The sequence below is a fragment of the Frieseomelitta varia genome, unplaced genomic scaffold (assembly GCF_011392965.1).
Source record: "Frieseomelitta varia isolate USP_RPSP 00005682 unplaced genomic scaffold, Fvar_1.2 scaffold_165, whole genome shotgun sequence".
NCBI classification, from domain to species: Eukaryota; Metazoa; Arthropoda; class Insecta; order Hymenoptera; family Apidae; genus Frieseomelitta; species Frieseomelitta varia.
Window position 1 is genome coordinate 256,769 of NW_025109361.1, and position 24,481 is coordinate 281,249.

Sequence of the window (24,481 nt, forward strand, 5' to 3'; positions counted from 1 at the left end):
AAGTATACTCGTAAATATGTAATAAACGCCGTGTTTTAGTCACATTTTATGGGACGGAGATCGCGTGGGTGAAGAAAGCGAGAGAGCTCGCCGTGATTTTTATGGTATCGAGAATGTACATCTCATTATGGAGAGGGGCCACCGATGTTCACGATAAACGTTCGTGTGTATCTGCCGGAACGGTAATCCGTTATCATTGAATTTCGTTTTACTGATATCGTTTGCCGGACCAAATTGTGTCGAGAGACCCCAAAGAAGTGAAACGCGCAAGAAAAGGCCTTAACAACGTGATTATGAGATTAAATCTAAATAAAGCTGACTAATGTACGTTCTAGAAATATTATCGCCCACGTGGAACAATTTCGAGAAATATAAACAGTACCTGCGGTTAGAGGATTCATTAGAACGCGACGAAACTTTCTTCCTGCACGAGTCGGTACAACCATACGGAGGTTAAGTTGATTTCCTTTAACCCTTGAAATATTAACATATTATCGCAGAGCGTTCTCGATTAAAAGGTTTGCCGAGTAACTTCGATATCATCGTATGGGTTTTAAGCGTGAGCGTTCTAATTGCAAGACTGGATCTCTCGACGATGTCGCCGCCGTGCGCTAATGTAAATTCGTCAGGGAGCCACTTTATCTTCGTCGCGGGAATCCGATGTGATTAACGATAACATTGGATTTGACGGAAAAGAAATGTATCGCCTTGCGTATGCGATATGCCAGGAATTTTTGTACGTCTTGCCCCGCGCCTCAGTACCGGGTTTTGCCATTAAGCGAACTTTTGCTCTTATTTATCATCTTCAATTTCGCATTCCGGGATATGCAAATGAGACACGGGTTGCGCGGCAAAACAAACGCCACACGAAAAGAAACTCCCCAGCGCTTCTTGGTCCGTCCTTTTTCTTTGGTTTTCCTTTTTCTTTTTTTAACAATTTCGCTACCCACATCGCAACTGATATAAATTACTTTCACTTGTTCGACAACTCTAATAAACGGATCGTCGAACTGACAATTACAATCAAGTGCGAAAATAAACAAAATCGAGCATTCACCTTACTCTTTAATTATTTTAAAAATATCGTAACGTCAGCGACGCACACGCTAATTACCGTTTCCATCTCAACCACGAATTTCACACGGTAAATATCGGAGCAAACTAGAAAACCAACATCGCGGACAAGCGTGGAAGAAGGAGGACAGAAAGGCCGGTGTACAGGGAATAAAGAAACACAGAGAGGAGGATAATAGACATAGATTATAGCGGCTGGTGAGGGCTGTATGAGGAGCGCGGAGGAACGAAAGAAGCGGGGTAGAGCGGTCGTTTGCCTTGGATCGGCTTCGAACTGGAGAGTCCAAGCCCAATCCTGAGAGCCCCATTGCAAACCCAAGCTCGATCCCGATTCCGATCCCGCCTGATTTCCGTCCGCGTGCATTCCATCTTATACGTTCGGCCGCGGTCGGCCGGAGTCGAGCCGGATCGGCCAGCTTCGCCGTTTCTCGGTTCCTTCGCTCGGCCATGCTGTCGTGCAACTTCGGCTACAGTCGTGCATCAGCGCTCGCGCGGAGTGGATCGTGGAACGCGCTTCGTTCCAAACGGTGGAATGACGGTGTCCTTTTCGCCGTCGCCACAAGACGCTAAGAGGGACGCTTGTTCGCGCATTGACGTTTCACCTGCCTCCGCGACGATGTCACCGTGAAAACACGATCTTTTCAATTATTATCAACGAAGAGTCTCACACGTGGTTTGAAGTGGGGGCAGGATTTAGCCGGCGCGTTAACGTGCTGTGCGTGTAACAGTGGATGTGTTCTGTCTTACCGATCGTTCTTCCTCTCTGCCTCCGACTTGCTCTGTGTGTTTTCTGCGAACCAAGACCGGTCGTCGTCATTCTGGATAACGTTCGTCCGCTGGAGCAGGGCCCGCGCGTAGCAACCGCAAGAATACCTTAGCCGACGCTGATTCAACAGGTGGAAATCTGCCAACTTACAGGTATCTATTTCTTTCGATTTTTCTCTTTTGTTCGTCTTGGCCAGCTGTCAGCTCGCTGCCAGGTGGCGTAGAACACGACGACCACGATTAACGACGATCTCATCTCGGATCTCTCGAGCCAAAACCGAACCCAAGATTCGCTCCAGGCGACTCCGAGTCGCCGGAGTTGTTCTTTCTTGCCGTTTCTTGCCGATCGCGGAGCAGGCTGCTTGGTGCTATGCTTTATTCGTACACCTGCCTAGTTGGACCCTTGTTCCCCTTCAACACGACGTACGCTCTCCTTTTCCCTTTCGAAACCGCGAGTCGGAGTCGCTCCACGTGCGAACGAAAATTACACGATCATTACGCAACCGCCTCGTAATTCTTACCTCGATCGCGTCGACTGAACGATCAGGATTCTCATTGCATTATTCTTGTGAACAACCGTGTTACTCGTAATCGCGTTACTTTTCGAATGCGCAAAATACAATATGGCGTTTCAATGGCCGCGCATGCGCGTACTTCTCGCGTACGGTGAGAACGAACGAATCGCCGCGAATTTTAACGGGTCGCGTTTCTTTCGCTTGCACGGGCAAGCTCGAGAGATAACGATCCTTACCGGATCTCCGGTATTTGTGTGCTGCTCGCGAGCAACAGCCTCAACAGTGGCGGTAGAAACTAGCTCGCAACGGGATATCTAGGCGCGAGGTGCGCGTATCCCCGATTGTGTATGTACTCGCTATTAACAGCACGCTAAACATTCTCAGGGGATTTTTCTCACACACGGACCTCGACCATTTTCCATATTGTTTCTTCACATATTGTTGCTTTCCACGAGGAAGATTGCACGTTATACGCCTACCTCGTTCCGTTTGCTACGTTCAGTAGTAATTATTTTCGCATTCGCATGTATGGAAAATGTGTTAGTAACGTGGCTGTAAAGTTACCAGCCACGCTAAAACGTCTCGGATCCCTTTGTTGATGTACTGGTTAAAATGGTTGGGATATCTCGTGTTTGGATAGTGAGTCAAACGTGAAGGTTGAAAGAAGAAATTCACGTACGAGACAAAAATTTTTATTGTACAGCTCTGTGTATAACGAGTAGTAAGGTCGTGAGATCGTGGCTTTTGGTTAATCATTTAAGTAAACATACACGACTTTGCAGTTAAGTATCTCAATGTACGCGTTGTAAGATTTCTAACTTTCAACTGGATGTGTTTTGTTTCTTTTTGCTGTCGCCTCGTTTTTCCCCGTTTCTGATTTATCAGTTCGTGGACTCTGATCGATCGACCTCTCAATGAAAAATTCACGCCAACGTTGGGTCGAGTGCATCGACCTTGACATCGGCTCGATATATAGTCTCGAGTGCCTTGACCTTTACATCGATAAAATCCGTGGGTTGCTTCTTCTCTGCGTCATTGAAGGTCGATGCTGCTTCCTTCTTCTGCCTTTCGACACGTTCGTTTTTCGTCGATCTGCCTCAAGCAACACGAATCGACGAAATAGCACCGTCCAAATTCCACCTTTGTTTTTCGCTCGACTCGGACACTCAGCTTCGAATAATCGAATTAATTAAGCCGATTCAATACCCCATTCAGTCAGCCAACGTTGAAACTCTAATGGAATTAATTAGTACGATCGAATAGAAATATATTCACCGAGTAATTCCAGCGGCCTTGAGACTTGTATTCGTTTCTGGAAAGATTGTAGCGAGAAATTGGCAGCGAGGATCTCGAAACTTGCCCATGGTTCTGCTCGTTGCAATCGTTCGCCTCATGAATGAATCATGACCAACTTGAGAACTTTGAAAAGGATCCTGCCGTATGAGGAACGTGCTACCGGCTATCGATACTAGCGTAAACGCAGGTAACTACCCGCGCTTGTTAATTACGGTCTCGGGCAAATGTTGCATGAATAAATAGAAGCACGCTTGGTATCAAGAGTCTCAAATGTGATTCTTGTTAAAATACCGATTAACTAATATACCGATGTCGCTTCAATTTCAGCGAGGTCGCAATCTCTCGTGAACGAATTAAAGTGAAAGTTTGTTTATCCGACTCGTGCGTGCGTCTGTCGCTTCGAGCTCCTTGTCGCTAGTTATTTCGCTTAAAAACACGTAGACACAAGTTATTTCTGTCTACCTTGCGTCTACCGTGAGTTTGATTATTCGAATAAATGAAAATCTCTCTTTTACACAATCTCTTATTGATAAAACTTAAATTCGAAACACTTTTCATAGTTTTCGTTTTGACAATGAGCGACATTCACACTATGGCTTGTTTAGTAACTTAAACACGCGTTTTCACGCTAATTCCCCCCGATTTCTTGGCTAACTCGTCGGTAAATATTTGCTCCATACCATGCGTCGCAGCACGTCATTGTGTACAACGTGTACTATTGAGCGTGCTATGCGAATTTTAATTCAGTCGAGCGTTAGTGTATCTTAAAGTTATGAAAGACCCGAAGTTTGGTAGATGGAAAGAGACACGACGCAAAACATAAACAGTAGACACATTCATCGCGTGCTCATTGCGTAGATCTTGTCGTATTTGGGTCGTAACGCGGAGCGTAATTTTTTCTTGGAATATCGATTTTCAGAGTAGTCAATGAAACGAATTTTTCTCGAAAATACTATGCCATGAACGATCATTCAGTAAAATTCACATTCGTGAATCTCGTGAGATCATATTGCATCGAGTTCACAAAACAGACCGCAATCTTTGCTTGAATGCTCGTGAGCGAATGAATGAATTTCAAACAAATAAGTTGTATAACGCACAATAATCGTTAATATATTGAAGACAAGTTACGCAAGCATATTCGTTTCACTTTCTATTTTAGACGAATCTCTATTACGCGAATTTTCTTCGACGAATGATAGAAAAGAGAAATTACCGTGGCACTAGATTCGATGCAATTACAACATTGCACGTTTTTGTTTTCACGTGAGAGCCCGCGAGCATTGCGCAATGCGCGGTTCCGATACTTTTGTGGAAAAAAAATCCCGTAATTGTTCATTTTTTTTTTTAGCAGTAATGCAAGACTCGTGTAATAATTATCAGTACCAGCAGATATCGGTACACGTAAAACGAAAAATCGTTTCACATGTGAAAACGATTCCTGCATTCGCGGGCAAACATCCGGGAATTGCTCCTCGACCGTCTTTCGAGATCATTACTGTTGATTAATTCGCTATTTCACTGTTCTGCTTACCACCTAACAAGATGCTGTTAATTCGTTCGATACGTATACGTTGCATACGTATGATAATTCAACGACGAAACACATCGACGTAATAGCTAGCAGTACCTACTTGTTGAGTTTCCACACTTGTTGCATACAATCTCGCCTCGAGTCTCACAATGTATTATATTCCATCTCTCTTAATCATTGTTCGAATAACACTATGCAAAGTAGTGGTGTGTAATTTTTTCAACTGACTCGACGGTGACGTGAGAACCTTGGCGCAACATCTGCTGCTCGGATATATCGGTCAAGGTCCCCGGGAAATCGTAGACCAAGTGAAAGAATCCGATAGAAATCGGATGCAGAAGGATTCGGGTCTCAAATGAAAGAAAGACGCGTTTATCGTGCATAGGCGAAGCGGCATTTGCTCGAATGGAGTGTGTATTGCTTAACATCGCGGTGTTGCGCGGGTGGTGTCTCCGTCTCTCTCTTCCTCTCTCTCTCTCTCTCTTTTTTTCTCGTAAATTGCATGAATTCCGCGGTAGTCGCGTTGAATATAGGTTTCTGGTTGCTCGCGTCGCTTCTCGCCGATCGCTGGTTGAAACACGGGGATCCAGTTTGACTGGAGCACGTTCCAGTTTTCTCACGAAGTTAGAAACATTCTGGGTCAGTCGCACGAATTCGAGAGATATTTGGAGTTTCAACTGGGGGGAGGGCGCGTGTTCTCTCGAGGCTGCGCGAGGGTCATTACGGTATATCCGTGTACGGGAGAAACCCGAAGGAAAGAGTAGTTGAACTCGCGGCACTGCCACAAATTCATATTAGTATCAAACACGGGAGGAGAATTATGTAGCATGACGAATGGCTGGGTCATTAGTGACTTGCTAATCTAGGAACTACTATACGAGGGCACGGGATTTTTATGCTCGTGGCAAGCAAACCACGGACGCTTAAGAATGATCGTGCACTACCAACGTAAGTCAGATCCTCTGGCTTGCCAGCGTGCTACGGTTCTACCGTAAATTGCCCACGCTCGAAACAATAATAATCGAAGTTTATTTGCCCGCGCGGCTATCTACGTTGCTCAATGTAGGAATCGGGCGTTGCGTTTTATTATCTTGCTCGGTGTACCGCTCGAAGCGAGCAATTAGAGAATCGCATTCGCAGAGCCAAGACAGGGTCTCTGTTCGGCGCAACTGTTGCAGATATCAGAGGCCAACGAAACGTACCGTTCATTTGTCCGAACATACGCTCGCTGAGCCTCGTAGCACGTTCTGAAGAATATAAAGTCATTCGGGTTGATGATCCGGCAATTATATGGAGCGACTCGAACTTCGACGCGAACGATCCGCGAAGGGTGGAAGAGTTGTCGGACGAAAAATATCGTCGACGTGTACCACCCCTGGAACGTACCTCGCGACGCGAGAACTGCTGAATGATGATATCTGAAGCGGCGATCTGCGATTTACTCGGTCGACGACGGTCTAGCCTGCGTATCTCGAAGCATCTCGAGCATTTCTCTCGCGGCCGTTTCTCTATCCGGTCGGCCTCCTACCGTTTCGCACGTCTGGGCCGGTTGTTCTATAGCAGGGCAGCGGATGCTCGCCGGACGACGAAACCGGATGTCCTTCGCTCGGAGAAAAAGAGAGATTAAACGGGGAGTAATGTAGGATAACGAAGAGAGAGGTGGAGGGTGAGGCAGGTAGACGAGCCGGTGAATATACCAAGGGAAGGAAGGAAAAGATCGGTCTAGCAAATAACTTTTGCATTAATATTCCTGTTGGCAGCCAATAGCCACTCCATCGGCAACTATCTGGAGTAACTATAATCGACGATTCAACCGTAATCTCGAGAAATCGACGGGGTTGAGGGTTGCAGATCGAGGGGAAGTAACCGTGTACCGGCAATTGGGATTTCTCTTGGACCCATCGGTTGTTATTCGTTGTTATTCGTGTGTTATTGCGTTTCGGTATTACCTACGTGCAACTTTTTTTGCACACTGTTGGCGATTCTTGATAAACGGCGTGGTAAATCTCGGGTATGCATTAACACCGGACTGTTATTACTATTTAAGTGGCGGGATTTCCTATCGCGTATCGAGCCTTAGTTTCAACCTACCTACTCGTTGTTATCTCGCAAAAGTGCGGATCAGTCTGGAATTAACTTTGGAGACGAGACGAAATTTCCGTTATACTTCATTTTCTCTAGGCGCTAATTTAACGTAACGTTGATCGACCGGATTGACTTGTGTTATCGAAAAGAGCCTTGAGACGTCTGGCAAGTATGTATGTATTCGCGTCTCGTTTGCACGTCGTCCAGTTAAATTTAGTCTCGTCGCTCAGCGTCGTTGCTTTTTTCTCCTATTGTGCTTGAGAATAAGAGCGACCGATTTACTGCCAGATAGATACATACATACATACGCATGTACGTGTATATTCGGTGCACCTTGGATTTAACGCCGTAGGTTCGACATGACGGCGATTTATAATCGATAACAGATAATAATAACAGGCGATCCAACAGGGCTCCAATATAGAGAGATATTAGTCTCCGCGCGCGAGGCCTTTCGCACGAGCCGACGCATCATGCCGCGGAGCTCGAGTCATTTGCGACAATGAGCGATTCTGCAAATGTCGATGACACACAGCAGAAAGCGAACCGGTCATTGTGCAAGCGGTTTGCCCACCAACTATCGAGCGACCCTTGAGAAATCTGTTGGAATTCCGGTCTAAGCGAAATTTCCAACCGCGTATCTAACACTTCTTCTTGAGATCGTACTGGAACCAATTCGACCATTCGGTATCCTTTGTGTTTCTCTAGAAAGCATCGCGACAAAACGGAAAAGTCGAGCGCAGAAAAAGACACGGATTCGTGCGAGTGCAAAGAAGATAAGTTATCTGGTGCAGGAATGCGGACAAAGGGAACCGTTCCGTGGCAACAATGGCACGGGATTTTTCTCTTAACGGCCAAGTTAAATATTGTCCTTTCCATAGTCAATACGTTATCTGCTCATTTCCATATGATAGGTCAGTGATAAGGTTTAAGAACGTTCGCTGGTACAGTCCGGTTCCTTTCTTCTCGCGTTTGTTTCGCGCTCGAGCAAACTCGAATGCCGGCGTCGCCGGCAGAAAATCAAACTTTATCGAGGCCGATGATCTCGAAAAACATTACCAGGGAGTCCTTGGTTGGAATAAGGCCGCGTGTGTCGCCTCTTACGGAATCCCAATCGTGATATACGCAATCAGCGACTCGCTGTCCAGCAATCAGCCGAGAGGAGGAAAGGGAATCTCAGATAGAGGAAAAAGAAAGTCGAGTAATAAACCGTCTTTATTTAACAATGCGAGATTCCCGCAACCGAGAGCGTGCAACTTGGATTACAGACGTATATACCATTCAGCGTACCATTTACGACAGGTATACGTTATTCCTCGGTCGTGATAATGGCTCGTTCGGTTAACATTGTGTGATTTCGTTTCGCAACGTTCAACTTTACCGCGACGTCTCACGAGCTCGATTATCGAGAATGCAAGATCGAATACAGACGATCGAGTCGAATTTATTCGTATTTATTTATCTTTGATTTTATAACGAAAATTCCTCGCTTCCTCTCGAGATAACCCATTTGCTAAGACAGCATCAGTATCGATCATTTCATCGGATCGTTGCACAGTGAAAAAGATGCCTGGCGCAAATGCGGTAGCCAGACATTAGATTTCCGGTATTCGCGATGTATCTAGCTGAACTATGTTTCATCACTTCATCTGTTATCTAATTGCGTGTTCGATTTTCTTCGATTTTCCTCTGGTTCGATGGATCGCAAAAATCGATAGTACAGCGAAACGACGCGACGATGCGTGGATGCCGCTACACCGATTTCTATATCTCGAGCGAATGTAATTTCATTATTACTTTAATGAGCGATCGGTCGGCAATATGACTATGTGGTACGATCAGAATTGGCCATGAAAGAAAAGTTCATTTACTCCCTAATCTACAGAGCGAATAGAAAAAAAGAGTTCTAAGATAAATAGTACTCGTCGAAACGTGAAAAAAAAGTCCTAATAAATATCGGGGGTCGAAAAAAATTAATAGTTTCAAAGTTATAAACAATTTTTTTGAAATGCTTGTAAAAGAGTTAGCATCCGGGAATTGAAAGAGTACGTGAGTCTTTAATATGAAGGTGTCAAGCACGTATGAAAATGGAAATACACTATGAAGAGCACAAACCTCCTGTAATCAGAAAAAGAAGAAATTATAACATAAACCACTACTTATACACTCACAGTATGATAGCTTTCGAAGTGGAGAATTTCTCGTTTTATCAACTGAAAGTTTATTTTAAACAACTTTTTGTCATGTTTTGGCGTATCTATCTTAAAAGTTATGAACTGTTTTTTCTATTCACCCTGTGTATTGCGACTAAAAATTTATGTATCTATCTTAAAAGTTACTATCTATCTTAAAAGTTATGAATCCTCTCTTCTATTCATCCTGTATATTGCAATAAAAATGTGACAAATCATATAGATCCTATATTGAAGAGCATACTTTATAAAAATCATTTGTATCTTGTATTTTGTCGGCACAAAAAAAAAAAACATCGGAATCCCGTACAAATTTATTAAAAGAGATTCTGTGGTTTCTTCGAAAATATTTGTCACGCTTCATTTCACCAAGAGGATCGTTTTACTCGCGGACATGTTTTACTTTTATGTGTTTCACTGATGCCTTCCAATGTGAACAGCATCAGAAACTTTTCGTTACCGTTATTGAAATATCATTCTCCCTTTGCAGCCTTGGCATACCGTTTTCGAATTGCGAAATATTTTTCAATCGCGCGCCCGCGTATTTAATAACATCGCGGCTGGTGATCGCCGTGGCAACGTATCGAAATTAAGAATAGCGTCAGAGCAATGTTTCCTGTCCGTATCTCTCGCGAGGTTGCGCAAACCTTAGTTCACTTGCGACAGACAATTCCCTGAATGTCAGGTTAAACGGCGCACGGATCGGAATAGCGCGCTCGGTAATAATCTGAGAACACGTTGCGGCAAGAAGTTCAAGACAAATTTAGCCTCTTTGTTGTACGATTTTATTGCAGCGTAACGTATATACTTTAGTCGCGATACGAACTTGCTTCCAGCGATCGTTTCATCGCCCGAGGAAATCGAGATGATTAGCGAATTGCCAATAGCATCTCGGTCGTTCGTGCTTCGATTACTCTTTCAACAAGCGATAAGCTGTAATGGACGAAATTACAGGCTCGTTCAATTATCAGGCAACGTCTCGGTCTGTTCGTAAATCCAAATCTTTTTGTTTCTTTTCGTCTATTTGCAAACTGATGCTAGTTACACTGTATTATTCACCGAAAAAAAAAAACTTTGAAATACGAAGAATTTTCCTTTATCTCGATTCGAGAAGACCCACCAATTGTTGATTTTGTTCTCGTTTCCAATTGACCCACGTGTGAATCATTCCTATGCACGAAATCCAGACGGTCGGTAGTAATTTTCCGTTGCACGCTGTTTGCACTGTGGTGCCACATTATGGTGGCAAATGAGAAAGAAGAGAGAGAGACGCGACAGGCTGGTCGAATTCTTAGTCGAAGGGAAGTGACGAAACGCCCCTGAGAAATATTTCCGTGATTCAAGAGGGGGAGACCTAGGTAAAACTGGCATTGTTGTATTCCTGGCAGGTATTCGGCTCGATATTATTGACTTAGGACTCGAACCGGTGTAAACAAAGCCAGTGGTGGAATCGAGAGCCAATTGTTCTCTAGCCTCATCTTTCTTTCTCGCGTTCCTTTGCGGTGTGATTTCGATACGAGCGAACACGGATGCTCGTTATCGTCGCTTTGTACCGCTCGACTATCCTTCGGACCGGGATTTACCGTCGCAGTAATTCGTGACGTTTACGAGCGAGAGCTCGTCGATATTTGTCGCGCGTTGAACGGGCCTGCTTCGCCGGAGATCCGTACAAGCGGGTACAAACTCGCAGAGTATACCGATATACTTGAATATCGCGCGAGGAATTTTGAACAAGATGGCTCGATGATCAAGACCAGTGAGAAAGGAAACGAAGGGGAAAGCGAGAAAGGAAGAGAATTTGCTAGCTGCTACGAATTTGGCGATCGGACGTGTCGCGATTGCTAAAGCGTTCCGGCGACGGTTGCGCGGAGATTCAGTTTGCAAATTGTGGCTGCTCGACGGATATGGTACGAAGCGTTCGAATCACTTTGTGGGCAAGTAGGTTGAAGATGAGATGACATTTTGGTTTAACTCGTTTTCCGGCAACGGGGAATTTCACTCGGTATCGAGGAAAAGGATTGTTTATTGTCGCTTAACTGTTACAGTGCCTTGTTCTCATCGGCACAATTACCGCCGGTTTAATCAAAATTATCTAAATCGCTCGAAACATTCTTTTTTCCATACTTCTTATACCACTACTATCAAGGACAGCGAATTTACGAGAGCAGCTTTATTGCCCGCAGCCGGATGAAAAAAAGAGCAACGTATGAATTTAATTAATCCTATGCATTAACTGCGCTCTTAAACTCTCCAGTCTGTTCAATTACCTTGATTACACTCAACTGTGTCGAACGTTTAGACCTATCTCGAGCGAAGACCGGATTTCAAACTCGTGCTTATTCTGCTCTCGAGGAGACAGGAGAAGACAAAATCAAATTATATAGCGGCTGGAGCGGCGACGCGCGACTCGCAACAGCTGATGTCGGCCTCGAACAGATTCGCTCGATCTCATTATTTTCACCGGGGTTACTTAACGGTACACCTAGAGGAGTCTGCGAAGCGTGCTCGTCTCGAGCTGACACAATCGGGTCGCCTCGAAACAGGGATTCTATCGCGTGTCCACGCCGCCTCGAACGCGCGATTTCACGAATGTCTGTCTTCTCGTTAGGTGTTAGGCCTCAGTCAGTTGTTTTTCGCGATCGCGTGAAATTGTATCACGACTCTGGCTGTCAGGTCGCGTTACGCTAGCCAGATATCAACCAGCGATGCTTCTATCCGACTTTAGTGCCGCATGCGTCGCGCTTTCCGGACCAAATACGACCGCATTCCTCGTGGCGTGCACGCGCGGCGACGAGGCACACGGCGACGTGGAAACGCGGTTTCATTTTACGCAGTCGTAAACGTGAAATTCGTATCGACAAGACGTGTTATGAACGAAGTAGCCTGGGAACGTTCGAGAGAACGCTAATTGTAAGCTCTTTCTTTTAGGGGAATTTTAGCTACACTTTCTTCGCGGATAGTTTGGGATGAATTGAAGAGTGTAGATACTTCTGTCGTATGAAAGTCGATCGTATCGATCGGTTTCTCGTTTGTAGCATGTCACTAAGACTGAAGATGTGCAAATTATTTTAAATGACACGCGAGATAATCACGAGTTGACGTTTCTTTCTCGCCTTTAATTACCGCCCCTGCGTATCGTTTTTATCCACGTCGCTGCCCATTAAATACAAGATAGAAACACGCGTCTTGCACTGATCATACAAAAACCTATCCTTAATCTATCTGCTACATCGGTATCGATCCGTTTATGAATAAATGGATACGTACGTCCTGGATGCAGAAACCGTGGAGATTTCATAATCCCCGGTTAGTAGTTTCCATTGTTTCGGTGATTCGGATCGAGAAAAATCGGCCGGGTGATCGATGCCCATCGTGGCTTAATTAGCATCAATCCGACGTCGGGCGCCCATTACCAGGCAGTTATGTAAATGATGGCGAACGCTCCGGATTAATGTCTCATTGTGCGCCGATAAATTTCGCCGGTGCTTTGAAGTTTCGAGTCCATATCGTAATTGATGTAATGCGGCGAGCGTCGAGGGTAGCGATCTGTCTCGCAGCGCGAGACTGCTCCGTTCACGATCGACGATCGGGTGAGTGGCAAAATCCAGCCGGTGTGTATGTCTGTGTGTGTGTGTATGTGTATGCGTGTGTCGTTAACGCAGTTAGGACCATTTAGCACTGTCATGCCACTGACTCTAGGGAACTACCTCGTGTATATATCCGTAGGCCTGCGCCACCGCTCGTAACTTTCTCCCGATCGGCGACTTACCCCCGATCGTCGTATGCGTGTGTACACGCGCGCGCGCGCATGTTGCGCTCTGCCAATGCGTACTTGGGCCGTACCGGGTATATACTGACATTTGGAATGCTAATGTCGATTAGCAGAATCGATAAGTATCGACGGCCGCGTGCGGGAGTATACACATATCCACGCACTTGATCGTGTCCGTGTCGGTGCACGTGCATCTGTGTTCGCGCGTACGTGTAACGAGGCTTAACCTTTCCTTTTGTACGCGCTCCGCGGCAATTTGCGGCGTGCCTGTTCCAACTGTGTTTGCGTAGCGTCGCGGGCAAACGCGCCGCGCAGGAAACGCCTGCCCTGCGATCGATCTCGAGGGACGAGGAACGAAATCTCGGCGTTCGGTGGAATTTTCCAAGTCGCGTCGGTTCGCTGAGTGGTTCGCTGAACAGCCGGGGGAAGATTGATTTACCGCGGAGACCGGAGCGTAGAGATCCGGGCTACGATTCGTTTAGAAAATGGAAATTACCGTGCCGCGTTAGGAAACCAAGGCGGCATGTAAATCTTAATGCCCGATACGAAAAGTTGGAATTAGACAATGCGTCGACGTTAAAGTATCTCGAAAGGCGTTGATTTGGAGTTACAGCGAGGCAATGCATTTCCAAATGATGCAGTGTTTAAATGCAGCTCGGTTACGTCGATTATAAAACGTTGAAACGAGTTATTAGAGGGATAGGTTTTCGCTGAACGATTTTCCTCGTCGATGTTATCGGTGTGAAACAGCACCGTTATCCAGCCTCTTGCGCAACGAGCGCATTCCCTTGTGAGATTTCGTATCGTCCGCCGTGCGTGGTGATTTTCTTGTGTGAAAACTGTGCTCTGTGGGAATCATTGTCGGTCTCGTTGACGCAATGATTCGCGCACGAGCGTTGTTAAACAATGAGAGTAAATCGATTTCACTGCGATTATTCTTCTAAAATACACGCTGCGAGAATTATCACGGTCGATAAAATTGCACGTTGCGCGTTAATTTCGACCCATTTGTTCTCCCTTGTTCCGACGAATTAACCCACAAACCAGCAACAACGGACAACGAGCAATCGGCGGATGATAACGCGCAGGATCTATCCATCCATCTGCTGGATCACGAGGGTGTTTATTAGATTTTCAAACGAAACGGCGTTACTAATGGACGTGGCGTGTTAATGGAGAGGCGATGAAAGCTCACGCGCCTTTGTCGGCCCGAAAATGGAGTCCGCGTTATTATTCTCGCGATCGGTTGCCGTAGACATTGTAACGTGCACGGGTAAAGATCTCGCGGGTGGGTATTAATGCCACGTAACGCCTACGCGCTACGTGTTTCCATGGATTTACATTTACATTTCCCGCCTTTAGCGTCATAACGGCGGGAAGGCCTTGACGCCGAACGAGCGTCGAAATTAATTTGTAACCGGAAAACGTGGGCTAGTCAGATACCTGCGGCCCGAGGCTACGTACCAGGCTGCGTCTGTGAGAGAGGCATGTATGATTCTAATCCGTTGTTTATTCCAGCCTGTGGCTAACATATCGAGGCTCGATCTGATATAATGGAGCATTGTTCTAGGTAGCTCTGCGTTTATTCAGAACCTTTGGGCGTCTCGTTAAGGAACTAATTGAAACGATACCCCTTTTTTCTTCCCCTTTCGTCGCTCTCCTTCTGGCCTCTGCCGACCAGTTCCCCATTGTCGAAACGATTGATCGATCGCGTTATTACGAGGCGAAAAGGGATTATTAAGGAACCCGTAGGGGCTGCGTAACAGTGTAAAATGATAAGCGAGGAAATTAGTGAGGCTGAGAGTCGACTGAAAACTGGTTATCAAGGATTCGCCCGTATGTCATTTCGTTAATGCACCTCGCACACAACGCGACCACTGTAATCGTATTTTAGCATTACGCGAAAAGTCGAACGCGTTCGCCGTTGCTTCCGAATGTAAAATTCAAATTCATTACTCTCGAATCGCGTGAGAAGGGGGGGAAGGATATACACCAGGTGAACGTTGTCGTAAAATCGGAGAAACGCCGGTAGACAGTTATTGTAGGTTATTCGCTCTCCGATGATACTTCCTCTGGCGTACAAAGGAATATCTGAACGCAACGAGACCCGCTAGCTCGACTCTTTTTACTGTCCTCCTTTCTCTGCTCGAGAAAGAGAAGATATTTGTTGGAAGAAATGGAAAGCACAACCGCTAAATTTCGATTTATCAGCCGCAATATCTCGCCTGATGTGTACTGCCTATTCAATTCGTAGAATTTGGTACAGATTGTATATTTACAGATTTCGATCGCTGCGTAGTCTTTGGTATTAGCTAGTTTGAGAATTCGCAGTGGCTCGATAAGCGTAACAGAGAAATCTTTCAAATTTCCTTCTCACTAGAGAGATTCGCATTGTTCGAAATTTCCAGACTTTCCGCGCGTGTAACGGAAGGGCTTCAGATATCGAAAGTCGTATAAATTCCGCGAAGGAAAGACCGCCACGGACTATGTATTGGGAGTGTGTGTGTTCTGCATCGAATTTACACGTGGATAATTTGAAAAGATCAAAGGAACGGCGCGGCTGAATAATTACGGACGAGTGGTCTGCGTGTATCGGAGCACGATCAGTGCCCACGCATCGGCGCGTTGCCATTCAAAAGGTAACGAGCACCGTGAATCATTTTCCTCGGCGAATTCCGCGTGGTGTTTCCCTATTGGCGTTGTGTCCCAGCGTGGCGTGAAATATCGATGCAATAACGCACACGCCGATAAGACGTCGTCCTAACGGTGTAAAATCTTTGCCGGTTGTTGGGTGACGGGTCGCGGAACAGGCGCAAAATGATCGGTGACCAGAGAAACACGGGCCGGAGGAGATCTCTCGCCGGGATTTCTCACGTTACACCGCAACACCATATTTTCCCGTGCTCTCTCGGACGATGTGTTCTCGTTTTCTCGATCACCCGGTGGACGCAGGAGGATACATCTGCCTCGACCATCTTTACGGCGATTTATCCATATGTAAGTAGCTACAGGAGGGGAACAGGGTGTGCGCGCGATACATCGTGTTCACGAGCAGCCGTGGCTCACGCGTAATCTCGCGTTCGTACAGTCGAGCGTGAGCGTACACCGACGTGTTTCCATCCACATAACCCGGTAACCTGTCCGACAATTCCGTTTCACGAACGGTGTGCAGCGTTGAACGGGCGTGCACGCGTTTCCTTGGCTCATGAATACGTCTTTTACTCTTCGCCACATTGGTCAACACACCCGGGTCTTCCAGTCGTGGTGTGCGCGCGTGTCTTCCTGTTACCGCTTCGGCCAGCGTCGGTTCCCGTTGCCAGGAACATTTGCAGCCGCATACGTATGAGAGTGGTCGAAAAGTTCTTTGAACCTTCTGCGTCGTTATCGCCTCGCAACGAGCGATAGATTTTGAAATGCTCAGCAAATGTTTCCTGAAGTGTAAATTTTAAGCGTTCCCACTGAAGCAGCAACGATCTGCGTACCGATTAGTGGTTTATTAAGTGTTGTTGAAGTGTTTCAATAATATCGGAGCAACAAAGGCAAAGATATTGAAGCAATTTAACAGATTATCGGTACTAGAGTAGTTTTTGCTACAAACTAGTAGTTGTCGGAACGCGGATGAATTGAACTGGGTTGTCCGTTGTCATCGTCGTAATTAAACGCTCTATCTAGATCTCGGCAAGGTTGCGTTAAATCAAGAGTGACGCAGGCCTGGTGTTATCGACTAGCCTACGAGGTTACAATCGACTGCTTCTTTATTCATCTCTCTGTTATCTCGCGTGCTTCCATCAAAGACGCATACCGTGCCTCCTGACATACATCATTGACGAAATACATAATTCGAATTCAACGAAGAAGAATAATAAGAATAATTGCCACAGTTCAATACATTTTATCTCCTCTGCTTGTAAGAAAATCGTTCGATTGAATTCAAAAAATGCCAACGGCGTTTCAAAGATATCAGCCGACGATACGTATAGTTGTTATCAGCATCTATCGTTGTACCAGTTATTGCAGTTTGATGTCAGCCTCAGGAAATATAGATTAACGAATGACGATGGTTCTCCACGAGCAACGTCACAATTCGTTGTCGCCGACCGCGTGTTGCCAACAGACCTGGGCGAAAATAATTTGTAAATAAATTTTTGAAATAATGTTCTTCAGCATTTGGCAAATAATTGATTTCAATTAATGGTACGTAGCTCGTTTGGACAATTAAAGGGAACTATGCAAATAATTGGGAAAACAATAAATCGAAGAACTGATTATTTGAGAAAATAGTATTTATTTGATAATTGAAAAGAAAATTTGTCTTTGAAATAACGTTCAAAATAAACATCAAAATACTCAAATGAAAAAAGTAATAATCAAAGAAAATCAAACTGTGTTAACGTGTATTATCGAGGTAGAAATTCGTCTTTAATTTCGAACTCGTTCCTCAAACATTTATTCCGTTAAACTTGCAAATGAGAATCTCTCTACTGATGACAAAGACGGGAGAGGAGTATCATATTTTACAAATTTATGATCTAAATTTCTTCTCGTCATCAAAAAATCGTGATATCCATTTGAACTTGTGTCTGTAGATAAACGTAGTAACTATGCCATAGTCGCAGAATAAAAAATAGTAAATATAAATATTAGTTATACCTTGAGAAACTAATTATTTCTATCAAAATTAAATAACAAATAAAGATCCTGGCAGATAGTAAATAATTCATTTCGTGAAATAATAAATCATTTAATTGGAAATAAATTGAATTTGTATATGAAACAATAGTATATACACAAGTGCACGCGTACTTGAAGAATATTCAAAGCCGATTTACTCGAAAACGAAAAAATTGTATCCTTTTCGACTTATTTCTTCATGTAGAATCACTTCGCTTGTACTATTGACACACCCCGTATAATTTTCTTATTTTCGAAATAGATTATTTCTGAAATAACTTTAAAAAGTAATTTAAAAAACACGTAATGTTACTTGATAAGTTTTCAAAACGCCCAAGTCTGACGGCTAATCGCTAATCGTCTGATCGACTGTTTCATCACGCATCGTGTGCCGAAGCGTAAAGCTTTTTCCCATGGCTGACAGTGACCTCGTTGTCCATCGTCGAGACGGGGCAAGACGTCTGGCATCGGTGACAAATAAAAGAAGGGCGGGCGAGCGGAGCGTGTACGAGCGTATTGCCGCCACTAGTACGGTATCCGCGCACTTGCAACCCCTTTCGGCGACACGGGCCGGACGGAACGAAGCCATGCAGCACACGATTGCATTCTGCGGGTCTAGTTAGCGAGTCTCTCGGCGGCTTAGCCGTTCTGGAACGCGCGGCGCGACAAACTGCTGCCGGTTTCGCGAACAGGCCGCGACACCTAATCCGTAACAGAGCTACGCGAATAAATTGTTCGAGGCTGGATCGCGGGCGTGAGCGACCCCGTGCGCGCGTGCACACGGATTTCTTTTCGCGTTGGGCGCGCGCGCGATCCACGAGCGTGCACGAGACACGCGCCGTCGCCGCGCGGAATAAATTACACGCGTTAAAAACCTGTATCGTGGCGTAATGCCTGTGCTCCGCACTGAAATTATCTCTTTCTCTCCCCCTCTCTTTCTTCCCTCGTTGGACGTTTGCAAAAACAAACGCGTTTTTCTTGCGCGATTAGCCACGTACGTATCGAGCTGCTTGCCGGTCAAGTGCTTGCCAGGGTCCGGCTGACGTCATCCACCGGCGAAGATATATTCGCATCGATTCAGCCAGCTTTATAATCGTTTGCGTTTGATTAATATCCCGGCCGCGCTGCTCTGCGTCGCATGCGCGAGTTCATGGACACCCACGTTGAATTCAGCCGCGAGGCGAATGTCCTGCCTGTTTTACCTAGGCGTTCGAAGTTCTCTCTGCCTCTACTTGCTCGCTCCGATCGAACCTTCTCATTGCTTCGTCTTACTTTCTTACCTCCTTCAACACAATTCGCTGTCGCTTTTTGCCAGGATAATCATCGAGGCGGTTAGCGTGATTCATACTCTATAACACGCTGGAACAGAGTATCATTATACGGTGGCAGAAATGAGAAGAGCGGTCACGAGTCGTTTCCAGCCAATTTGCAGGACCTGCTATTTCGATCGATCGGAGTCGAGACAAAAAAAGAAAAAAAGAAACGGAGAGAAAAAGGGGGAAAAATTCGAGATGGTAATCGGTGCGAATCGAAAGTTGAATTTTCTTGAAATTAGCCAGGATCCTCGTGGCGGACGCAGACTCTCATAGTTGCGAATCTGGTTTTTCTTCTCTCGCAGCAGGACGTATTAGCAGCCGTCAGCAATTACGCTCCTCGTAACGTCGACTGGTGCGAAAGCCTCGTCTCGTCGAGAGTAAATCGGCGCGAAGTCAATGCCCCGGCGCGGCGAAGGCACGTTCGTAAACTCGAGGCGAAAAGTGGTGGCCGAAGCCAACGATACCGCTTAAGATAAAGGTGCGAATGTGACACGCACGGGTAGTAGGAGCGTTGCTCGTAAGCCGCTGGGATTTAAATGAATACAAATTGGTCGGACATCGCCACTTTTCGAACGTGCCCGACGAATCTGACTCATAATTGGAGGATTAAGTCGGCTTTTTCGCACTTCTCGCCCATCGGAATGCCTTCCGCGTGTGTATCACGTGTATACCGTCCGTTTCTTCTGAATCATAATTATTCCTGTTCCTATGGATTTCCGTAATAAAATAAATTCTGACGTTTGTTTTTTCAAACATGTTTATATCATACGATCTTGGTGTTCAGCGATGCGTAGGTATTATAGTAGGTATTCGCGTGTTAAGGTTAGAATTTCTGTTCGTCTAGCTGGTCGTAACGTCTCAATTTTCTCAAGGCTTGTACCTGACTGGGATCGGCGAACGATCGATTTTTCACAGTGGATCGATAAGAGGCTGTTCAACAATCCGTGTTGCCCGGACGAGACGAAGAGAAGGCAACCGTTCATGCAAATGCAAAAGCAGATACGAAGGAACACGAGGTCCACAAACGAAGGTCCACGCCGGAGGTTCGCCGATATCGGCGTATCATCGTTATTTGTACACGGTCGCGTTGCACCCCGGCACAATCGCCGCCGTTTGTACCGTTATTTAACATTATACGGAACGACCCTCAAAGTCTCGAAGCGGGCAGATACATCGGGAAGAATCACCTACACGTCCGCTCTCGCGTCCCGAATGCATGTCAGCAGCGCGCGCCTGCCTGCCTATCGTTCGTATCCATCTACGTTGTAGGACACGGAGCTCTCGTGTCGATTCTCGCTCCGGTTTGCTCGCTACGCGGTTTGCTCCAAACGCCAACCTCCAGCCGATCATCCGGCGTTGCTCGGGTCACGAGGTGGATCAATCTCACGGTCAGTCCGGTTTCTCTCCCGGGGCAGCACGCTTCGTTCGCGATTTCAGACTGTGTGACACACTGCCGTAAATATGGCGGCGAAGAATGTGGCCTGGAGGAGCGTGGTTCCGGTACGGTGAAACGCTGGACTTCGCGCGGATAACTCGCTCGGATAAGCTTTCAGTGGCAACGACACTCGTGGCGAGAGACGTTCCCACTCGGCTGGAAAGCGAATCGTGCGACTCGGAATTTTTGGTCGTGCTGTCAGGTCGGGTGAAATTCGTTGTATTGGGTCCCATTATACGATTCACGCCGTTCGTAAATCGTAACGTGCCACTTACGTAGCGTTTATTCACGAAGGGAACTCTCTCGGGTTAACGACACCGTGGTACTCGATAGTCGGTAGTTTATGGTATCCATCATCACGCATGGTCGTTGTTGATGTTCAATGCCGTGGTATCGTTGCGCGGATAACTCGGCGGACATTCCAATTCATCGGATCGTGTGGAGGGGTCGACGATGCCAGCAGCTGGTCTCCCGATGGTTGCCGGGCCGTAAGACCGATAAACTTGTGATTTCCGTCGATGCCGTACCTGTTTCTTGGCTGATCGTAACGTAACCTGTGTTCTTTCTAGCCAATTCCGTCTCGAACGATGATACTCGTTGATACTTAATACTTTCTCTTTAAAACCATGAATATCCATTACACACGGCTGTCATCTGGAAAAAAACGACTAACTTTTTACTTTTGCATCCGAGTGATTTCACACTGTCCGTCCCGTGACTAAACCGTGACTCTGGCGTGAATTTTCAAATTCTCAAATTCAGGTTGGCTCGGGTTTTCAAGCGTCGAAAGCGGGAAATTGGCGTCACAACGAGCATTCAACGTCCTCCTCGAGAATCGATGACATTTCAGGCTTACCTTGATTCCAGCTTCTTCTCGTCGGTTTCTCCAAGAAAGAAAACAGCACGGTGCCTGCCGGGGTGGCTCCTACCTGTCGTTGTTAGGCGATTACGTAATTGCCGCGAATATGAACGGAACAGCTTCCAAGGCCGGGCCTAGAGAAACACGATCGTTAAACCTTCGAAGGTGGTATTTTGTCTGGCAACCCGTTCGGTTGGCCTCTCGATCCTGCGGTGCTTCGAACGAAAGTTAATACTCCAACTCGCCTATCGTCGTGAGAATGCCCGATGAATGATGCATTCAATTTTCATTCTCACGCGAACTTTAATTCCTCTTCCTACGAGAACCTCTCCGATTATTTTCTGTAAAGAATATGCAAAATTATACAATTATACACATGTACAATTTGACGTTTATTCAAAAGTGTTGCAACCCGTCCGACTCGTTCTATAGCTCACGTAGAATCCAATTGACTTCCGTCTTTACTTCCGAGTGTTATTTATAGTCTTCAGATAGCATCTTTATTTCTATCTAGGAATTTCGCAGTTTTGTTTGTTTTTTGTATTTTTCCTTTTATAAAGTTTAAAATTCCTATCGCGAACTTTATTGTATTGCCGACTTTCTTTATAATTTTTTCAATCGCCTACGTCTAGTAATTAAACGAATCGATCACACCGAATCGATTTCCCGATCGATCTCTCGGTTATCTTTTTTTTATATTTTTTATCGAGGCGGTTCCTCTCAAGGAAATTTCGCCAAATCTCAAACTATTCGATCTCATATCGCCAATTAGCGTGCTTATCCTCCCGATACGATTACTCGTTGATAATTCAACCGGGCTCCTCCCGTCGATCACCTGCGCCGGCCGCGATTGTGCAAAGCGACCGGCCGACAAAGTGGATTTTTGCACGTAGCCGCGATAAATTCGCAGAGAAACGAGGATCTGTAATCTGGCGACCTGGGTTATCTCGTCGCCGGCGTCGACGCGGCGCTTTTGCCAAGTCCGCGCCGCGGTCAGGGCCCGATCCGCCGTTTCCCTTTTTCGGGCCCCTCGTCAAGGAATTTCGCAAAACGCGCGTCGCGTAATCTCGTTCTCGTCGCGCTTCGCGTTTCTTCCCGGCAAGGGAACCCGCTGGCTCAGGCCGTCTGGAAGAATAGCCGGATGTACGGTGCGCGTACCTCATTGTCGAAAAGGGAAAGCGGCGGTAAAATGGAAACGTCAGAACGAAGATTTATGGCGACTTGCAGGTCCACTTGGTTTTCTGCTCGAGAGTACGAACCCTGCGAGAACTTTGTTTTTTTTTTTTTTGTTCTCTCTCCGATTTTTTTACGAACGAAGTGACACTGGACGAAATTCTCGTTGAAAACGAGGAAATCATTTCGATCTGTTCAAATCTGTGTATTTCTCGCGAATAAATCCAGCGCGGCGAATCAGAAATTCTCAGTGAATAAATTTCACTTACACCTAACGGATAAATTAACGTCGTTCCTCTCGTTCAATCGAATCCACGTACGAGCTGGTTGGCAACTTTCGCGCTGTAGATAGAGCACATTCCGATAGATTAGGCGGTTTCTGTCGAACGTGTTCCTCCTGTACGTCATTTTTCTGCTCGTGATTTTACCTGCGTTACTCCAATTTCCTTACGCAACTGTACGATTCTATTATGTAATAAACGCGATGCAGAACGCGATGGCGTGGAAATGGTGATTACGTCTGCGTGCGGTAGGATCGTGGTACGAACGATCAATAAGGTTTAATAAGTCTAATAGAAAGGAAGTTCCCACAGGAAACGTCGAATTGACCGGGCCGGCCATTTTCTCGTGCTCTTGCAACCGACCCTTTCCTCCTTCGATACGCGCGTTCTATTTCAAAAGTTTCTTCGTTGCTAATTGTGCTTCGAACGAGCAATGGACTCTTTGAAACACTTAACAGTTCACGCATGGTCGAGCTTCCGAGTCGCGTCTATTGGATTTCGCTTATATCGAGACACGCGGTCCGTAATTTATTCAAGCATTTCGCATAGAAATATCGCGGAGAATCGTTTCAATGGCGAGTTGCCAGCGTAGAAACACCTGCTTTCATCTCTGTAATTATCGCCGGGGCAACTTCTCTCCTCGACGCGTTTCGCGTCCGACTCGTCGCGATAATATTCACGTTCGTTGAAGTTGATGCGTCATCTTTGCTCGCTTCGAAAATGATGTGCGTACCTCGGAAGTTTAACGAGCGTCGAGCCAAGACAAATGAAGTTTTCTGTTCTCTGAACGAAGCGCGAGGTAACGGCGAGACTTTTACTTTTCAAAATACTCGTAATTAAACGACTCGGATCGATCCTGAAGAATTCATCTTCAATGGAAATTGAAGAACGCGGCCGTTGTGTTTAGTCGCGATCCGACTTACATCGTCATGTAACAAGTCGGTCTATTATCGTCCGTTTAATTCAATACTAGAACCAGCGATCAAAATGTAAAATTTGCAGCAGAGAAATGAAGGCGCAAGCAACAGAAAGAAATTTATAATATAACAAGGAGCTATATAATATCACGATATTTTACTAAAAATCAATCAGGTCTCTAGAAATACGCTGTTATAAATTATATGAAATTTCCATGGGAAATTATAATCATTTCGACCACTTTGGTAGTTCTGGCGATTGAAATGATTTCGAAAGAGAACGCGCGATCACGAGCCAGCTCTCAGGCTTTATTTATTGAAACACGACGGGCAATGTGTACGCGAACCGAACGATTACAATAAATTACATCGTCCCGCGAAGACAATGCCCGTGAAAGACTCGGCGCGGATAGGCTCGACGCGATCGGACGATTCAATGCGATCGGGGCTTAATGCATCTACGGACTCTGGCCGCCGCGAAGATTTCATTACGGCGTTGTGTTCCACCAACGCGAAGAAACGAATCGTCCCGCTGATTATAGTGGTTAAAATTAAATACCACTTTATGATTTATAAATTACTTTGCCCCTTAAAAG

General features: G+C 45.8%; 2 protein-coding genes across 5 annotated transcripts in view; one reads left to right on the forward strand and one right to left on the reverse strand.

Moving 5' to 3' along the window:
- LOC122538501 overlaps positions 1 to 1,894 on the reverse strand; it is a 45,784-nt gene extending 43,890 nt beyond the window's left edge. The window contains exon 1 of the mRNA XM_043672644.1: positions 1,822 to 1,894. Coding sequence (XP_043528579.1) covers positions 1,822 to 1,891 — 70 coding nt within the window. The 5' untranslated portion in view covers positions 1,892 to 1,894. The remainder of the gene's footprint in view (positions 1 to 1,821) is intronic.
- The window catches only part of LOC122538499, a 175,760-nt gene that overhangs the window by 39,677 nt on the left and 111,602 nt on the right, over positions 1 to 24,481 (forward strand). The window contains exon 1 of one of the 4 annotated variants that reach the window (XM_043672641.1): positions 1,560 to 1,992. The exons of 2 other annotated variants lie outside the window; for them this stretch is intronic. Coding sequence is in view for 1 of the 2 variants with exons in the window: in XM_043672640.1 (XP_043528575.1) it covers positions 16,229 to 16,230 (2 nt within the window). In the remaining variant the exon portion in view is untranslated. Of the gene's footprint in view, positions 1 to 1,559; positions 1,993 to 16,110; positions 16,231 to 24,481 lie in introns of those variants that run through there. One more of the 4 variants, XM_043672640.1, reaches the window with a different exon arrangement.